The sequence below is a fragment of the Vulpes lagopus genome, chromosome 3 (assembly GCF_018345385.1).
Source record: "Vulpes lagopus strain Blue_001 chromosome 3, ASM1834538v1, whole genome shotgun sequence".
NCBI classification, from domain to species: domain Eukaryota; kingdom Metazoa; phylum Chordata; class Mammalia; order Carnivora; family Canidae; genus Vulpes; species Vulpes lagopus.
In genome coordinates this window covers 76,311,250-76,326,506 of record NC_054826.1, presented here as the reverse complement: position 1 = coordinate 76,326,506, position 15,257 = coordinate 76,311,250, and the positions used below count along the sequence as shown (strand labels likewise).

General features: G+C 37.6%; 1 protein-coding gene across 37 annotated transcripts in view; it reads right to left on the bottom strand.

Annotated features, from left to right (window-relative positions):
• Nucleotides 1–15,257, bottom strand: part of ANK3 (ankyrin 3) — a 657,384-nt gene that overhangs the window by 44,615 nt on the left and 597,512 nt on the right. For 22 of the 37 annotated variants that reach the window (XM_041749118.1, XM_041749123.1, XM_041749115.1 and 19 more), the window contains 8 exons: nucleotides 10,627–10,838; nucleotides 8,996–9,203; nucleotides 7,848–7,944; nucleotides 6,949–7,177; nucleotides 6,091–6,216; nucleotides 5,199–5,321; nucleotides 4,736–4,762; nucleotides 3,598–3,679 (listed from right to left, as the gene is read on the bottom strand). In XM_041749118.1, coding sequence (XP_041605052.1) covers nucleotides 3,598–3,679; nucleotides 4,736–4,762; nucleotides 5,199–5,321; nucleotides 6,091–6,216; nucleotides 6,949–7,177; nucleotides 7,848–7,944; nucleotides 8,996–9,203; nucleotides 10,627–10,838 — 1,104 coding nt within the window. The remainder of the gene's footprint in view (nucleotides 1–3,597; nucleotides 3,680–4,735; nucleotides 4,763–5,198; nucleotides 5,322–6,090; nucleotides 6,217–6,948; nucleotides 7,178–7,847; nucleotides 7,945–8,995; nucleotides 9,204–10,626; nucleotides 10,839–15,257) is intronic. The other 15 variants (XM_041749119.1, XM_041749147.1, XM_041749122.1 and 12 more) reach the window with 3 other exon arrangements.

The window sequence follows — 15,257 nt, the reverse complement described above, 5'->3', positions numbered from 1 at the left end:
TGAGTCAGAACTTTAAAAGAAAAAAACAAAGAAAAGGAATGTTTGCATTTATTTTTTCCATGCAGCATATTCCTTTTGGTGAGGAAAAAGAAAATGTAATATGAAATGATTTAAAAATGCATGTGTACATACACACAAAGGGGGAAAAAAGCAGAAAATATGGGTCATGGTTACCATAAGCAAGCAAAGCAACTGAAAACATCTTATCATGCGCAATATATCATGGCAAACAAGCCAATGAAGTAATACAATTTTTATGCTGTGTTATGCACAATATATAAACTTTTAAAAATACTTTCACAAGAGCATTTAGAAAGAAGAGTACACTTTTTCCATGAGATGCAAAATCTTGGTACCTTTTGAGATTTTAGGAAAATATTTAATACTGCATATTAAAAACACATTCTGCAACTCAATATGTCCACATCTGGAGTCATCTTCATTATGGATAGAAGCACAAGGTTTATTTTGGATATGTTTTCACAATTATCATACTTTTAATTCTCAAAAGGTATCATGGGGAAATCTAAAAAAGCACAGTCATATTTTTAACACCCGTATTTAAGTATCTACAGTGGGATACAGTATATATCTGTATACGTTTTTATCCAGGGAAAGGTGCCAATTCTGGTGCCTCCTCAGAATGTTCCTGGGACTCATAGATAGCCCAAACACTGGAGCAGCCATGAGGCAGATCTACCACTAGGAAAGATGGATTTAATACCAGCATTTATCTGGCAATCGGACAAGAAACACACAAATGAGGTAAGCACACTCGCCAGGGGAGACACACTTGGTCCTCTCTACTTTTCCAGCTCTACCAAACAAACCGAGTTGGTCACAGAGATTTGGAATGCCTGTCAAGGGCTAATGGTCTATGTCAAAGTTGAGTACAGTTTCGCTCCCAGAAAGCACTGGTGCAGAATAATAGTGACACGCGAAGAGGAAATGAGAATCTGCTTCATCTTTTATGCTCCTCTTCATGCTGTGCCCGGGCCATTGCTATAATCCAGTCCTTGGATTAGCAGCTACTCCCACAAGGGTGAAGATTTTCATTCCTAGTGTACATTTAAATTCAAACATTCAGAACATGTCCTCTTCTAAGCTTACATATTATTCTAAGGAAATATGGAAGAACTGAGGAAAACCTCACCCATTAGTTACCCCTCCTAGTCATAATTCTCAATATTACATTGCTTAACTCTTGGAAACACCACACTGCAAATGGAAGGTTTGGGGATTCCTTCAATTTAGTGACTTGGGCTCAGTCCAATGTCTCAAGAGAATTTATTTTTATAACTACCAGAAACTGGCAAAGAATCTCTCCTTCACCACTGAAGGCTGGCTCTATCAAGCAAAGAAGTTCTTCTGAACCACACTGTATGGTTTTATACTTCTCATGAAGCAGCCAATTTACTGATCGGTTACACATGGTGTGCTTTAATGACACATACTTTGAGATGCCCTTTATAACAAAGAAAATTTCTGGGAGGTTCTGGATGTCAGGCTCTATACCAGACTCTTTCTTTATTTTGGGGGTGGGGGTGGGGAGGAGGTCTTATTTGAAAGGACAGGGTACTGAGGGAAAAGCTGCATTACTTGGAGTTCTAAGACCAATTCAGGTGCCACGGCCTTTCCTTAGTTTTCTTAACAGTCCCATCTTAGTCCTTTCCATTCCTCTATTTACCACCATTATGCTTCCTTTCATAAAATAGAGAAAAGTACCCTCTTCCTTCTATCAAAAGTCAAGGAGGATAAGCCACCTATTATACCATAACAGAAGCTAACTAAAAAATAACAATACTTTCACAAGTGGGAGAAATTTACTTGACTTAGCACAGACCTCACCTCATATAACCCTCAAATACTTTAGGGACCAGAATCATATGGGAGTTCACCTGCCAGGGGTACTTGGACCTAACAGAGCTGGCCACGGAGCCTGTCCAACTCTTAAGAATATTATTTAGGAGTCCCAACCTTGGGACACCTGATTGACTCAACAGTTGAGCATCTGCCTTTGGCCCAGGGCATGATCCTGGAGTCCTGGGATCGAGTCCCACATCAAGCTTCCTGCGTGGAGCCTGTTTCTCCCTCTGCCTATGTCTCTGCCTCTCTCTCTCTCTCTCTCTCTCTCTCTCTCTCTCTCTGTCTTTCATGAATAAATAAAATCTTAAAAAAAAAAAAAAAAAAGGAGTCCCCATGACCTACTCCCTGAGAGTCTTAGCTCTGGGCCAAAATCAGTATTCCAAAGAAAACTTCTGCCCAGGAAATTTAGTTGTATTGAAAAACTACCTAGTTATATACATATACTGTCCCTGCTTTGTAGCATAATAGGAGTTAATCTTAGCCCTTCTGGTTTTGGAAGGATTTAGACATTTATGCTAGAGGCAAAAACTGAGATCCAGAAGAACATTCATGACTATGGTAGCATTTCATTTCCCTCATGCTCTCCATTTTGTGTCTGAATATAAAAGCTTCCCTAGTAGTCAAGGAGCTAGACTCCAGAAGATTATGCTGAGACCATCTAAGCTAAGTAGTGGAGTCTTCCTGCTGCACATTTAATATGCTATCTCAGCCCACAGAAACAAGAATTCAGGAAAGGTGGCTCTTTCTGATTAGAGCCAAAGTTGTGGCTCTTACTGGTAAATTTCCAATCTTCCCTGAACGCAAGTTAACTGAGTAGAGGAAAACAGCTAGAAATTGTTTGCTAACCTAACAATAATTTTTGTAAAAAAATCCTCTTCCAGTGGGCCAAACACAGTGCTGCTCTCAGCATTCTTAGCTCCTGTTGGTGGAGGGATTCTCTGGAGGGCTGAAGGAATGGGAAAGGATGATGTGGGGAGGGAGACAGATGAATGAACATGACTGAGTGGATTTATACCTTGATACTTGCAAGCCAGCTAACAATGAACCAAAACAATCACTGAGAGAAGGAAAGGACATAGCCAGTCTAGTGAAGACTAGCCTTGGAACTGGTGTTAAATATAGGGCCGGGGTGGGGGTGGGGGTGAGGGTGGGGAGAGAGGAAGGAGGAAATAAGGAATCAGTATAGAAGTGCTACCTCAAGATGGTAGGAAAATCTAATTCTTGCAAACTGGGAAGAAGGAGAATCAGGACTAAGATATAATGATCTACCTATATTAAGAAAAAATGAGATGACAATCAAAGTTACTTTATCATTCTACCATCCTACATATATAAAAATAAATATTTTCTCTTTTGAGCATAGATTTAAAGCAACATTGGTATGTTATCTCCTAGCATAGTTAACAGTCACAGTGATAACAGGGTTTTTAAAGACAAGTAATGAGTAGATGTTTCTAATTTAAAAAAGAGGTAATTAAAAAAAAAAACGGTTTTGAAGTTATGATCTAAGGGTGTTTGTACTTCATATCGTCAACTATGTACAAAGTATCATTTAGATTTCATTGCAGGCAATTTTTTTTTTTTTGCCATTGGGTTTTCAAATGACCCCCAAATTCAGTTTGTATAGAAAAAATGCCTCTTCTTTTTTTTTTTTTTTAATTTTTTTTTTTTTTTTTTTTGCCTCTTCTTATAAAAGTCCACATAGATTAGTAAATGTGTTAGAAAACTCACTCATTCCAGGCTCAGTCAAGTAGCTGTAGCGCTTACGTAAAGCTAAAGATGCAAAGCTCTGTCGTCTATCTGCTTTCTCGGCCTGAAAAGGAAAAGAAAAAAGAGACTATGTACAACTTTCTTGTGATATTTTCATGGTTTTGAAACATTTTGTAGGATGGCATGTGGATACTTCATTTATTTTTCTTCTGGTGGATTTTCCTCATGAAAATGTTAACTTCCTATTGTGAGTCTACAACCCCACCCCAACGTCTCAACCAAATCACCATCATTTAGCCAATGTAAGAGCACCAACACAGCAGACTACAGGGAACTACAAATACAAGACGAGCGATACAGAGACTACTGATGCTGAGCAATAAATCTCCCCAAATTCATTCGTATTGAAAGCACATATATCACAATGTACAGTCACTCTATGTGAGTACATTCAAGGAGAAAGGGCACAGGGTGTATCATTCCAATTACTGCTGTTGTTTCTATGTGTTAAAAGGAATAAAGTATAGGTGTAGTTAAAAAAAGGGTTAATGGTTTTATTAGAAATAAGGATTCTATTTATTCGTACTGAGGTGTGAGTTTTAAAAATCCAATTATCCTATAACTTGGAGAAATACTAGGAGATGCCTTTGTAAGGAAAAATTCATTCAAAGCCACACAGAACCACTATACCCTTAAAAATGGCCAAGATGATTTTCTTTACATAGAATACTAAATACCTAACAGTAGCCATGGAACACATATTTTTTTAGACATAAAACAACCTGATTTATACAATAAAATTTCATGTTACTCATGATCTTGATTTAAATGTCACACAGAGTGGATACTAGGTGAAAGTATGAACAAATGTATATTTATACATGCCAAGCTACACACTTTAAAATGTCGAAAGAACATTAGTTCCTCTTTTTAAATCATTAGCTGGATTATATTACTGAATGCCCTGAAGTATTCTTATATATACATGGAGGAAGAGTAAACCATTCTTTAAGAAAAATGTATACCCTTTACCTCACTTAGGCTACGATCTGCAAATATATAATACGTTTCCCACATGTTAGCCCTCTGCAACTTCTTTTCTACAGATTTAATTTCTGTTCTACCTTTGATAGAGTAAAAGCAGAAGTGTTCATATTACCTCATCATCTTGATCTGACTCTGTCTCCTTTTGGTTCCAAGATGCATTGCAGAGACAAGGAATATTATAATGGACAGCAGGGAAAAGAATATCAGGATATGAAAAGGACTGAGTAGGGAGCACAAAATGCAAGCTGAATCAAGAAAGCAAAGCAAATCAAAAGAAGCCAACACAAAATATCAAGAACTGTACATCCATGGCAAATCAATGTGTGACGTTATTCGAAAGCATAAAAATCTATGAGCTACCAGCAGAAGCAGAAGCAATATACAGAGGACTCCATCATACAAACCATAAGAATGTGACACCACAGTAACAAGACTTAATCTACACAAAGAGACTAATAAAACTTGAGTATCAAGAACTTTAATCATGTTACAAAGCATTCCTTAATTGCATACCAAGGGCCCACTTCTTCAAGACCAGGGGAAGAAAGTTACAATAAAACAGTATTAAAAGATACCTTTTTATGCGCTGGCAGAGTGATATTTAAGTTGCAAACGGCTGTTTGAGGCAGTCCTTTTGTTGTCTTTGGTTCTTTCAGAAAAGACAGACGACCACAGGGCTCTTGGCTGGTGTCTCTAATCTAGAAGAATTTAGGTGGTTGACAGTTATAGAAACTTTTCTGAGGATTCCAGGCCGTACAAGAGTTAAACATGTTTATGTTACGGAGCCCTTCAAGAGGCAGGCAAAGTAAAGGGAAAAGATGACGGTAACTATTATAGATCAACCACGGTGGACACCTGTGAACTCAGTAGGATGTAGAGTGCCTGATTCCTAGATGAGACCCAACACTGCTATGTCTGCTTGTTTTACCCTGGCAATATGCTATAAAGTCTGGGTTATATGCATTTTCTTCCTGTCCAACAACTTCTTTTTCCCAAGGCCTTACTTTTAGCAATAATAGTAACAGCAAATAATAATAACACTAAACAGCCGTCCCATGCTCTTCTGTTCTCTGAGGAAGAAGCCGGTCTCTCCAGAATGCCCTTGGGCTCCATCAGAAATGAAGACGGAACTTAAATAGTGACTTTGGATTTCATCCATTATTTGATTACTGAGCATTAATCAGATATGATGCATTTTATCATTATTCTAGATTGTCTGGTCCTATGAACCTTTGCTTGAACATAAATGATCATTTAGATGTTTCAAAGGTAAAGACTCTTTTTTACTAATTATAAAGCTTTCCCAGCTCAAAAGTACACTCGGGGAGACGTAGAACAAAATCTGACCTTATTCCTCTGAATTCAAGCTTGGTGGGATATTTCAAACGCAATAAATCATTAGACTTTCCCTTTTATTCTCTAAGAGCATTTAAAAAAAAAAATTCAGAGTCTCTGTTGATGATTTACCTTGATGGAAAATGGCAGTCTATTTTCTTTGAAAGCATAAAAGTTAAAAACAAGTTGCTGTCCTCCTTTGGTAAGTGGGGCCAGATTTCCATAACAATCAACATAAATAGGTTTTCCTTCCAGAACCTTTTAGAGTAAAAGAAATACATAATTTAATGTTAATTTAGGTTGAAAGAATTTTGAGATTTTTTTTTTTTTGTAAAGGGATAGAAGTTTATTAAGTAAAGATACAGAGAAAGCTCTCAGGAGTGAGAGGAGCCCCCACAGGTTGCCCAGAATTTTGAGATTTTTAAGTCACATAATATTAAAAGATTGACATATTTCTATGTCACATTTGTCTCCTTATTAGGAAATTCTATGGTGTTATTCGCCACAAAAATAATTCTGTTGGCTCATAATTCAACGACTGTGATTGGAAAACGAATCATGCACATGTACGAGACAGAATTATGCATCCAGTTCTATTCTAGCAACTTCAGACATGTTTGAGAAAGTGCTGACATCACTTCATACAGACTTTGAAAGGGTTTTTTTTTTTTTTTTTTAACTCAGATACTTTCACTGGGTTTGAAAAAGGAAAATCATGATAATGTGTTAAAGAGAGTGGCCATAAAAATAAGACAACTCAAGTCACCACAGAGAATGCAGACCATGATGGAGATTCATTAGTACTATATTTTAATCAAGATAGCCTTGAAGACACATAAAATAATTTGAGAATAAATCTATATTAAAAATCTAAATCAAAACCTGAAATCAAGAATGTGCTCGATACTTCCAGTGAGTGCTATTACCACCTCAAAATAAAACCCCATATCTGGGGAATGTAATGGGACGGACTTGTCGTCAACAAGGTACCTCAATATCTTTGCTTCTCGCAACTTCCTCAAAGTTCTCTTGCTGTTCTAAAGTTTTGTCAACTTTGTCATCTGTCATGCAGAAACAGCGCAAGGAGGATTCTACAGGATCATTCATTTTGGCAAAAACAACAAACTTGGCCATATATGGAACACATATTAATTCTCTGTACAGTTGTGTGGCTAACCCCACAGTTTCTAAAACTTGATGGCAGTCTGCAAGCCAAAATCTGAGGAAAAACAAAAACAAAACAGAATTATGAAAGTGAGGTGATTTAAAAGCCAAATCTTAAAAAATCAGAGCACATAAGGGAACTACACCCAAACATTGCCTCTTTCATTTAAAGAAACAGCAAAGAAGTTTACAGAAGGCCTACGTTTATTATTTGTTATAATTTTGCTCAGGATATGCTAAGGATTTTTTTCTCTCTTCTCCTTCCCATAAGATTCTGTCCCCTTGCCCTTATACTTAGCCATGATTAGCTTTCCTTTCTAGTCCTGCTGAAGAGTTTAATCTCTCACTTTACATTGGACAGGAGCAAGCATTTTATGGAAGAAAAAAGGAGAGAAATGGGAATTCTATCAGTATTTTTTCTTTGAAAGCATAACAGTTAAAGACAAATGGCTGTCCTCCTTTAGTAAATGGGGCCAGATCTCCTTAACAATCAACATTAATAGGTTGCTAGGAACTAGAAGAAGCAGATCTAGCACCATATAGCCCCTTGCTCAAGAGAACTGGATGACTTGTGCCACTCCATTTTAAATTTCTGAGTTCAGCCCAACTGCGCCATAAAAATAAAAAAAAAATAATCATACTAGTATTGAGCACAAAAACTTTCACTTTCCAAAAGATAATAAAACTAATTCCTTAGGGCTTTTTGGAATCCTTTCTTTCCATACCTGGCTGAAACATTGGTTGTAAAAGAGACACAATCCTTGATGAATGTCAGGGGAGTAGTTCCAGTGATGTCTTCCCACTGAGCAGGCGAGGTGCCCCCTGAGAAAACAAGGGCAGATACGTTGACGTTATCATGAGAGATGCTCCTTGTAAAATCTTCATCATCAACTCGCTCTTCCTTTGCAGCTGGGAACTAGAAACTTGAGCATGTTCAATTAATGGCAGGCACTAAAGGTGGTTTTCCTCTCTCCTCTCCTTCTGTGCCTTTACTGCCTTACAGAGATCTCCTCGTAAGATAGTATATTTTTAAAAAAATTACTTTTTGGTTTATCTGGCTACTAATGAATGGTTTAAATGTGGGGCAACCACAGGCTCTGAAGTGCATTTTGTGAGTGCAATTTATAAGTGCAGAGATTTGTTGTTCAGAAACAATAAACTTCCTATGTTATACATATTTTTTTAAAAGACAAGAACTATCAAGAAAGTTAAGAAGCAGCTGATTTTGTAATTTAATTTAATTAATTTTGTCATTTAATTTTCCAGGGTAAAAAAAGGAATCCTCCATTAAAACTACTCATAAAAACAAATAACCTATGTTAACCTAGGACTTTCTGTGAAAAATACTATTAGGTTGCAAATGAACTGCACTCTGGATTCCAGGTGCTTATCACAAAATGCATTCTCCTAACCCTGCAGATTTAACCTAGTGGATTATACTTAGGAACTGAGTCCCCACTCAGCCCTCTACTCTGTGGGGGCTCTGTTTTCTCCAAAGTCGTCCAATTTTCTGTAGTCTAAGGGTGTTGCTAGGTCCACCATCTCTGTCTAGGTCCCCGAGAAATTACCTAGATGCTCTAATAGATTCAATACTATCTCAATAATCTTAAAAGAGCATTATTATTAATACCACACTAATAGCAGGGAAAATGATAACAGTGAATTTTAAATGAGTCATGATCTCAGCATCTTAAAGAAAGGTGCAGGGATAATACAGATGAGCTGATGGACAAGGGACAAGTAAAATGCTTGTTTGTTTGATTTCTACTCTTATGAAGTTAGCATGGCTGTTTCAAAGGCTTCATATCTTCATACAGAATCACTGCAAGTGCTAGTAGCACCAATAGCAAGTACAGCAACGAGTTAACCACACCTGTAATGCTGCAGAGCAGGCGCAGATTGGGCGTGCTGTCCCCCTGGTACCCGTTGACTCCCCCTTCACCGGAGGGCGGGGGCACCGGAATGCTCATTGTGATAGGTTTATGGAACTTCCTTCTTCTCGGTTCCACAGTGACGATTGGGCTAAAGGTGGCTTTGTTTCCAAGGATCTTTTTCACAATTTCATCTGGAACAGGCTGAGCCTAAAGACAGGGAGAGGACCTTAGATGGACATTAACGTTTTTCTCTCATTGGGAAATGACTTTTTACGTGAGGCAGGGAAAACCAAAAACAGACACCCCCCCCCCCCCAGCCCCCGCCAAAGTTTTTCTTCTTAATCCTTTTTCACTATTTCAGGAAAATGCAAAAAAGGAAACAAAACAACCTAACACTGTAGCAGAAACTAGTTGGTTTATTTCTTAAACAGAATATGGACGATGTGAGCCTCTGACAGGGAATCAGATCTCACAGTGGAGAAGTCTTTCAGTCTAATCCAAAGTAAAGGTCAGCAAATATTGAGTGTAGTATATTTATATTTAAAGGTATTATTTATGTATTTGAGAGAGAGCCCACTCAAGCAGGGGGAGCTGTTGAGGGAGAGTGAGAGACAGGCTCCCTACTGAGCACGGTGCCCAAGGACGTGGGGCTGGATCCCAGCGCCCTGGGATCATGACCTGAGCTGAAGGCAGATGCTTAACTGACTGAGCCACCCAGAAGTCCCATGTCTAGTATATTTTAAACCTATGCAGAACATCCAGTAAATTGCATAGGCAATTTGTGCCCAGGTAAAAATCGAGGTTTTCAGAGTTAAGTAACAAGATTTCTATTCTAGACTACCAAACCTAAGGTCTTCCTTTTGGCTTCTTTGCTATTTGGCAAAATACTCAATATGGGAGGCAACTGAAGGGAATTTCATGCCGCTGAAATTTAAGGCCATCTCCTTAGCTCAAGTGGTTACTGAAGGCCTTCCCAGCACTTAGAGCAGTTGACTCTAAAAAAAACCTCATGAGAAGAACATGAAACTGCCATTAAATTATTAATTACTATATTAATTGACACAAATTAAATTACTGCCCTTATTATTTTCCTTTTTCAATAGGTCTAACTGAAACAAATAAATATAAGAAAGATGACTCTTGCCAAGATTTTCAGTTAGCCTTCCAAATAAAACAAATTCCAACTGGTTTGGATAAAACCTGGTATTTATGATCTACTTAAATCAAAATCTGAAAGCTTGCATGTTTCCCTATTACAGATTTTTATGAAATGGTACATTATAAACCAAGTCAAATATGGTTTGTTTCTTTAATGGTGTATTTGCTCTCTGCTGCTCTTGTCACTCCACATACCAAGACCAGTAACCTATGGTTAACAAAACCATCTTTCATCAGAAACCAAGAAATACTTTTAAAAGAAAAACCCTAAAATACATATCTTATTTAATAAGCCACCAAGTTCACTTTATACTTCATGCTTTTCATTTGAAATAGGTTGATGATTCCCTAAAATGGCCTAGTGCTTTGATTAGCATTGTCATTAGGATGAATTACATCGACTGTTTTCTAAGTGGAGCATCCTCACACACTCTGTACATGTACCAAAGAAACAACATTTTGCAAACATTACCTGGAGGCCAACTCGAATTCTTTTGGTTAAAGCACCCTCTGGGAAAGAAGCCTGGACGAGGGGTACAGTGGTGCTGCTCAGAATTCCACCTTCAGGACCAATCTGGTTGCTTTCCTGCTTAATCCTTGAAACCACTGCAAAATACTGGGGGAAGTCCTTTGTGATAATCCTGCAGATGCGCTTTTTCCCTAGCTCTTCTGGGCTGTCAAGTTCTGAAAAGACAAATGAATGAAAAAACCATAAGAATAAGCCTATTGACATAATACTTTAAGATAAACTGATGTGTAATTTTGATAGGTAAAATTACTTCTATCAGGTAGTCTAAAGAGAATTTCTATGATGGAGAGAAAGGGATAGTGACTTTAAAAATAATGTAAAGATATTATAAAGCTATTCATATAAAAAGTATTTATAGAAAAATATTTCTACTGAAGAGGGACATTTTCAAAAACTAAAATTTTACCTCATATGCACAGAGCTCTACTCTTTAAGAAGAGATATTTCATTCTGTGTTTACAATAATCTGCCCTCAAACTGCCAAAGTAGGAATGAATCAGAAAAAACAGGGCCTCACAAGAAAGTGTGTATGTCTCAAAGGCTCTAGAACTTTGTTTGAAAAAACCTCTTTAATATATTTTTAAATATCCTAAACGATTAATATTGTCATCACCAATTTCTGTTACCCACCGATAGCTTTCATGCATCAAACTCAACCTGTCCACAACTGGACACATCTTCCCTTCTGTCCATTTCCAAACTTACTTCTCTCTCCTTGTCCTAACTCTGGTAAAGGGTTTATAGTTTGTCTAGTCCTCCTGTCTAATAGTTTGACTCATTTTCGTTGTTACTTCACCTCTAAAGGTCGAAGTCCAACTGATTCCACTGTGGCAATGTCTTGTCCTCCTGCCACCCCCTGTTCAAGCCCTCATTTGGCTTGCCTGGATCACTGAGTCACCTTCTACCCATCTCCCTGTCACTCGCCTCTTCCTTCTCCAACTCATCCCCTACAGTGCAGCCAGATGGGTCTTCTTTCAAAAGCCAGATTTTATGCATAATACTGGTAGGTTTAGCTGAAATAGATGATATTTGAAATCATATGAAGTAATAAATATTTGAGACGAGCCCAGCATATTTTGGAAAAATAGGTTTGTGAAAGAGAATGTATTTTATAAGATTCTAAAACTTATCTAGAAGTATCATAATAAAAGTTATATGGAGAGACATAAAATATAAGATATATATGTACATATACATATATAATTAGAAAAATAGGTTAGGGGGATAAGAACAGAGAACAAGAAATAGATTTAAATTTATATATGTATATACATATATATGCTATATATGTGACATCTACTTTTATATATTACATATAATGTATTTAAATGAAAGTCATATATTTAAACTTCAAATCAGTGAGGGAAAGAGGGCATATTTAGAATGGCATTGACATAACTGAAAATCTGTTTGGCAGAACAGAGCTAAATCACTACATTTTATTATATATAAATACAAATTACTGCTGGACAAGAGACTTAACTACTTAAAAAAATTAAAATGTTGCCATAAAACGATCAAGAGAATGGGGGCAGGGCAGCCCAGGTGGCTCAGTGGTTTAGCTCCGCCTTCAGCCCAGGGCCTGATCCTGGAGATCCGGAATCGAGTCCCTCTCTGTCTCTCTGTCTTTCATGAATAAATAAAATCATAAAAAAAAAAAAGAGAGAGAGAATGGGGGTGGAGGGGTTGGGGAGAGACAGTAGGTGAGAGATGCAAGGGAAGGAGGGAGCCAAGCTGGTAGTGATGGATTGATATAAAGCATATAAAGTGATCCTTTTTAGGAAAAAATGTAATCTGCATGTTTGTATACTTTTATAAGAGAAGTTTGTGGAAGAAACATCATAGCCATTAACAACTGGTCACTTAAAAAAAAAAAAAAACAACAACAACAACTGGTCACTTTGGAGGGATGGGAGATGGGGTTGGAGGTGAAAAAGTTAGAAGACAGTGGGCAGTAAGTACTACCTTTGGGTTTACATAGTTGGGGTGGTTTTGTTACAAATTAAAGGGAAAGTTCCCAGAATTCAGGGAGGGGTGTTGGTTTTGTTTTTGTTTTTACTCACATAGCCCTCTCTTTATACCTCTGATACATACAGCACATGTCCTCCTATTTTCCACCTATGAACATGTCTGCCCCCTTCATCACAGGAATGAGATCATGGCTTATTCCGAATAGAAATTTATAGAACAGTAAGATGGATGGTTAGATAATTGGATCAATGACACCTTCTCATTTTCTAGATTAACCATCAAACTCTGAAGTGGGAACATGAAATTAATAGACAAATAGGAGAAACAAGGTTCCACTCAAGCCAAAATCGAATTGGAATTTGGTTCGTTTTGCTTCCTGACCATCTGCTTCTCCTCTGCTCTGTCTAAAACCAAATATTGAGTTTCTTTTTAATTTTTTTTCATTTTTATTTATTTATGATAGTCACAGAGAGAGAGAGAGGCAGAGACATAGGCAGAGGGAGAAGCAGGCTCCATGCACTGGGAGCCCGATGTGGGACTCGATCCCGGGTCTCCAGGATCACGCCCTGGGCCAAAGGCAGGCGCCAAACCGCTGCACCACCTAGGGATCCCCAAATATTGAGTTTCTAACGAAAGAATATAAAAGAAAATAAAGGCAAATAACTTATTTTTAAAAGGGTTAATAAAAAAAAGAAAGGAAGGAGCCAAAGAGTTTGCTCAGGAAAATTTTCTAAGTTTCCACCTATTCAGCAACTGATGAAATACAAGTTTTCCATACAGAGCGGATATATTTCCCTTCCCATAGTTTGACTTATTTTAAAAAGTTTGAGTTCCCAGGGTTCATAATTCATGTTGCAACTGAGAGAAGTCTGATCATTTGTTTCAGGTGCCATATAGCCCATCAGCTGTGGCAAAACATTTTTTTTTTAACCTCAGCCTCAAACTTGTGATTATGTTCTCCTTTAGAAATAGCTTAGGATGCCACATAGTGCAAGCAATTTGAGAAGACTGCCATGAAATTACATCCTTCAGACAAGACAGATTTCCTGACTCTGCATGTAACAAGCTGTGTATCCTGTGAGTACAGAGTTTACTTAAGATTGGTCTGGACCTACCAGGGGCAGTGAGGCACCTTTTGGGGGACTTGGGGCAATACCCACTTCTTAGCTGTTTGTGTGTGTTGCAGATATGTGCATGTACATTTGTGAGGAGTTAAGAGGGAGACAGCCATATCACTCCTGGAAACTGTAATAGTGGTGGACTAGGAAGAGCTAGGCCACACCTCTGCTATATTGCCTTTGACAAACCATTAAAGCCACCCCAGATATAAAGAGAGCATGTCCATCTCAGATGCAGCAGATGAGTGGTAAATGGAGAAGCTCAGGGTTCTAACTCAACACTTGGCTTCTAACGTCTTTTTGGATTTGCCAGTGGTTCTGGGACACCATGTCATTCCCATTCTGTTTTAAAGCTTCTAGCAATTTCTCTGTCACCATTAAAACCTGCATAATATTTGGCCTTCAATGTTGTATTTTAACAGGTATGTTTTTAAAGATTTATTTATTTATTTGAGTGAGAGAGAGGGAGAAAGAGCACATAAGCAGGAGGAGGGATGGAGGGAGAGGGAGAGAATCTTAAGCAGACTCCCCGATAAGCACGGAGCCCGCCGAGGGCCTCCATGCAGGGCTCGATCCCACAAACAAGGTGATCACAATCTGAGCCAAAATCAAGAGTCAGACATTCAATTGACTGAGCCACCCAGGTGCCCTTTTTACCAGGTATTTTATTAACAGATATTTTAAAGATAATCCTCAACCCAAAGAAACAACTATTGTGTACATTTCAGACATTGCAACCCCCATGCACCATTCTTTAAACAGGATCATACACATATACACTTCTTGAATTACTCAGATTCCCAGGCCCCCTGCATGATGAAATGGGGAAGAGAGATCTTCCCTCAACCAGGTTATATTCTGTTTCTATGTGTACTTAAAATATTTCCAGATTTTTTTTTCTGAGAATAAAAGTCAATACAAATGTAAAAACTACAAAAAATACTTAAGTATTGGTTTATAAGAAGCAGCATAATTTAAGAGGTGTAGTTGAAGGCTAGGCTCTTACACATTGGGATGGCTGTATAAGTAAGACAGCAAATGGTGTAGATGGAAGGTAAACATAAGGAGGCAAGAGCATGAAGTGTAAGCCAGTCAGTAAAATTACTATGGAATTCTTATGACCCGAAAATCTATCACATGATCTTACTGGTCATTATATAGGACAAAGGCTAAATAAATTATGATATATTCATACTATAGAATACTATGCAGTAAAAAGAATGGAATAGAAGTACAAGTTTTAATATGTAACTCTCCAAGCTGTATGAAATGGAAACATTGCAAAAATGTGATGACAATCAATTAATCACATCTTTATATGCATATGTATAGATTCATATAATCTACATAAAATTTAGGGGAGGGGGAAAGAAGAGGAAAATTATAATATATATTATAATGACTGTGTGCTTGCATATTATTACATGGGTACTAATACTACTATTTAATAATATATACATAAAAATAGTAATATAGCAGGTTATT